We start from the raw sequence: 4,695 nt of genomic DNA on the forward strand, positions 1-4,695 counted from the left end.
TTAAAATTGTAAGCATAATTACTATCCATGATACTTATTATTAGTTTGCATTCATAAAGCTCAAAATTCACTTCACCCTTTCAAGTAGTGAATAATTAGTTTTTCGGGTTTGCAGCTTTATCATCCTTTTATGACCTATTTGGAAGAAATAAACAACCAAGCTCCCGGAAGACTGCTTTAAAAAGCTGGAAATATATCGTCCAGCTAGTGCAATGAGGCTAATGCAATGTGGAAAATATTACTTTTCTTTGGTTTTAGTAGCCAGTTTATCTTTACATTTGCTAAGCAAATAACTATTGAGCACCTAATGTATACTAGGACCCTGGGGAGACAAAGATGAATCAAAGATTCTCTCCTCAAAGACTTTAAGGATTTTGTGGAAGGAGATAAAACTTTACATGTATGTATTTAAAGATTTATATTTGTATAACAGGTGTAAGTAACCATAAACACTGTCAGAACAGGAAATAACTCTATGATCAGCACCTAACATGATATATTAAAATGGAAGATTTAATACATATCTTTTGGAAAAAATGAATAAATAATTGAATGTATTCATTTTTATTATTTATAAGATATATCAGTGGGATATTGATGTTGATCTTAATAAGACTTATATTTTCATTGTTCTCAGGTATCTCAGCCAGCATGGCGGCCTCTTTCCCACCTACCTTGGGACTCAGTTCTGCCCCAGATGAAATTCAGCATCCACATATTAAATTTTCAGAATGGAAATTTAAGTTATTCCGGGTAAGATCCTTTGAAAAGACACCTGAAGAAGCTCAAAAGGAAAAGAAGGATTCCTTTGAGGGGAAATCCTCTCTAGAGCAATCTCCAGCAGTCCTGGACAAGGCTGATGGTCAGAAGCCAGTCCAAACTCAGCCAATGTTAAAAGCCCACCCTAAGTTTTCTAAGAAATTTCACGATGATGGGAAAGCAAGAGGCAAAGCAATCCACCAAGCCAACCTTCGACATCTCTGCCGTATCTGTGGGAATTCTTTTAAAACTGATGAGCACAACAGAAGATACCCAGTCCATGGGCCGGTGGATGGTAAAACCCTAGGCCTTTTAAGAAAGAAGGAAAAGAGAGCTACTTCCTGGCCAGACCTCATTGCCAAGGTTTTCCGGATCAATGTGAAGACAGATGTTGACTCGATCCACCCCACTGAGTTCTGCCATAACTGTTGGAGCGTCATGCACAAGAAGTTCAGCAGTGCCCTGGGTGAGGTTTACTTCCCTAGGAAAGCGACCATGGAGTGGCACCCCCACACACCATCCTGTGATATCTGCAACACTGCCCGTCAGGGACTCAAGAGGAAGAGTCTTCAGCCAAACTTGCAGCTCAGCAAAAAACTCAAAACTGTGCTTAACCAAGCAAGACAAGCCCGTCAGCGCAAGAGAAGAGCTCAGGCAAGGATCAGCAGCAAGGATATTATGAAGAAGACTGCCAACTGCAGTAAGATACATCTTAGTACCAAGCTCCTTGCAGTGGACTTCCCGGAGCACTTTGTGAAATCCATCTCCTGCCAGATCTGTGAACACATTCTGGCTGACCCTGTGGAGACCAGCTGTAAGCATGTCTTTTGCAGGGTCTGCATTATCAGATGCCTCAAAGTCATGGGCAGCTATTGTCCCTCTTGCCGATATCCATGTTTCCCTACTGACCTGGAGAGTCCAGTGAAGTCCTTTCTGAGCATTTTGAATTCCCTGATGGTGAGATGTCCAGCAAAAGAGTGCAATGAGGTGGTCAGTTTAGAAAAATATAACCACCACATCTCAAGTCACAAGGAATCAAAAGAGACTTTTGTGCACATCAATAAAGGGGGCCGGCCCCGCCAACATCTTCTGTCGCTGACGCGGAGAGCCCAGAAGCACCGGCTAAGGGAGCTCAAGCTGCAAGTCAAAGCCTTTGCTGACAAAGAAGAGGGTGGAGATGTGAAGTCCGTGTGCATGACCTTATTCCTGCTGGCTCTGAGGGCAAGGAATGAACACAGGCAAGCGGATGAGCTGGAGGCCATCATGCAGGGACGGGGCTCTGGCCTGCAGCCAGCTGTTTGCTTGGCCATCCGTGTCAACACCTTCCTTAGCTGCAGCCAATACCACAAGATGTACAGGACCGTGAAAGCCATTACAGGGAGACAGATTTTTCAGCCTTTGCATGCCCTTCGGAATGCTGAGAAGGTCCTTCTGCCAGGCTACCACCACTTTGAGTGGCAGCCACTTCTGAAGAATGTGTCTTCCCGCACTGATGTTGGCATTATCGATGGGCTGTCTGGACTATCGTCCTCTGTGGATGATTACCCAGTGGACACCATTGCAAAGAGATTTCGCTACGATTCAGCTTTGGTGTCTGCTTTGATGGACATGGAAGAAGACATCTTGGAAGGCATGAGATCCCAAGACCTTGAGGATTACTTGAATGGCCCCTTCACTGTGGTTGTGAAGGAGTCTTGTGACGGAATGGGAGATGTGAGTGAGAAGCATGGGAGTGGGCCAGTAGTCCCGGAAAAGGCAGTCCGTTTTTCATTCACAATCATGAAAATTACTATAGCCCACAACTCTCAGAACGTGAAAGTATTTGAAGAAGCCAAACCAAACTCTGAACTGTGTTGCAAGCCATTGTGCCTTATGCTGGCAGATGAGTCTGACCACGAGACCCTGACTGCCATCCTGAGTCCTCTCATTGCCGAGAGGGAGGCCATGAAGAGCAGTGAATTAATGCTTGAGATGGGAGGCATTCTCCGGACTTTCAAGTTCATCTTCAGGGGCACTGGATATGATGAAAAACTTGTGCGGGAAGTGGAAGGCCTTGAGGCTTCTGGCTCAGTCTACATCTGTACTCTTTGTGATGCCACCCGTCTAGAAGCCTCTCAAAATCTTGTCTTCCACTCTATAACCAGAAGCCATGCCGAGAACCTGGAACGTTATGAAGTCTGGCGTTCCAACCCTTACCATGAGTCTGTGGAAGAACTGCGGGATCGGGTGAAAGGGGTCTCAGCCAAACCTTTCATTGAGACAGTCCCTTCCATAGACGCACTCCACTGTGACATTGGCAATGCAGCTGAGTTCTACAAGATCTTCCAGCTAGAGATAGGGGAGGTGTATAAGAATCCCAATGCTTCCAAAGACGAAAGGAAAAGGTGGCAGGCCACATTGGACAAGCATCTCCGGAAGAAGATGAACCTTAAACCAATCATGAGGATGAATGGCAACTTTGCCAGGAAGCTCATGACCAAAGAGACTGTGGATGCGGTTTGTGAGTTAATTCCTTCCGAGGAGAGGCATGAGGCTCTGAGGGAGCTGATGGATCTTTACCTGAAGATGAAACCAGTATGGCGGTCATCATGCCCTGCTAAAGAGTGCCCAGAATCCCTCTGCCAGTACAGTTTCAATTCACAGCGTTTTGCTGAGCTCCTTTCTACCAAGTTCAAGTATAGGTATGAGGGGAAAATCACCAATTATTTTCACAAAACCCTAGCACATGTTCCTGAAATTATTGAGAGGGATGGCTCCATCGGGGCATGGGCAAGTGAGGGCAATGAGTCTGGTAACAAACTGTTTAGGCGCTTCCGGAAAATGAATGCCAGGCAGTCCAAATGCTATGAGATGGAAGATGTTCTGAAACACCACTGGCTGTACACCTCCAAATACCTCCAGAAGTTTATGAATGCTCATAACACATTAAAAACCTCTGGGTTTGCCATGAACTCTCAGGCAAGCTTAGGGGACCCATCAGGCATAGAGGACTCTCTGGAAAGCCAAGATTCAATGGAATTTTAAGTAGGGCAACCACTTATGAGTTGGTTTTTGCAATTGAGTTTCCCTCTGGGTTGCATTGAGGGCTTCTCCTAGTACCCTTTACTGTTGTGTATGGGGCTTCACCACCCAAGGGGTGGCAGGTTGGAGTGAGAGGCTACAGATGTTCTCAAGTCAGGAGTGGAAACTGATGGGCTGATTGCCTGAGCCTTTTAGTGAGTTCCTAAAAGCAACAGGAAAAATCAGTTATCTGAAAGCTCAATAACTCAGAACAGGAGTAACTGCAGGGGACCAGTGATGAACAAAGATCTATGTGTGTGGGGAGAGCTGTTGTGAAAATCAAAGCCAAGGTTGTCAAAGAACAGGCAGCAAGGCCAGGAAAGAAACTGGTCTTGTGGTTTTCATGTTTTCCCCCTTGATTTATTATATTTTGTATTGAGGTATAAGTGCTTTCTATTTCATTTTTGAATAATTCTTCATTTTAAAAATTTTACATATCTTGGCTTGTTCTATAAAATTCAAAAGAGCTTTTTAAATTTTTCTAATAATATCTCACATTTCTACAGCATGATAACCTTTACAAAGTGCTCTTAATGCATTTACCCATTTGGTACATTTATGCAGAAATACTGTACATCAGGACAACTTTGAGAAAATCAGTCTTTTTATGTTTAAATTATGTATCTATTGTAATCTTCAGAGTTTAGGAGGTTATCTGCTGTCATGGATTTTTCAGTAATGAATTTAGAATACATCTGTTAGCTACAGTTAGTTATTCAATCTTCCAATAATATATGTTTACTTAGCTATCAGAAGCCAAGTATGATTCTTTATTTTTACTTTTTAATTTCAAGTAATTTAGAGTTTCCAAATGCTTCTGCATACAATCTTAAAGCCACAGAGGCTTGTAAAAATATAGGATAGTTTGATGTCTAA

The 4,695-nt window shown here is 43.4% G+C and overlaps 1 protein-coding gene across 1 annotated transcript; it reads left to right on the forward strand.

The window, feature by feature from the left end:
* Positions 1-651: 651 nt before the first annotated feature.
* RAG1 (recombination activating 1) lies at positions 652-4,187 on the forward strand. Its single transcript, XM_010333497.3, has one exon. The coding sequence runs from the start codon at positions 652-654 to the stop codon at positions 3,781-3,783; it is 3,132 nt and encodes a 1,043-aa protein (XP_010331799.1). The 3' UTR covers positions 3,784-4,187.
* Positions 4,188-4,695: the final 508 nt, after the last annotated feature.

This window comes from Saimiri boliviensis, chromosome 6, assembly GCF_048565385.1.
Source record: "Saimiri boliviensis isolate mSaiBol1 chromosome 6, mSaiBol1.pri, whole genome shotgun sequence".
NCBI lineage: Eukaryota > Metazoa > Chordata > Mammalia > Primates > Cebidae > Saimiri > Saimiri boliviensis.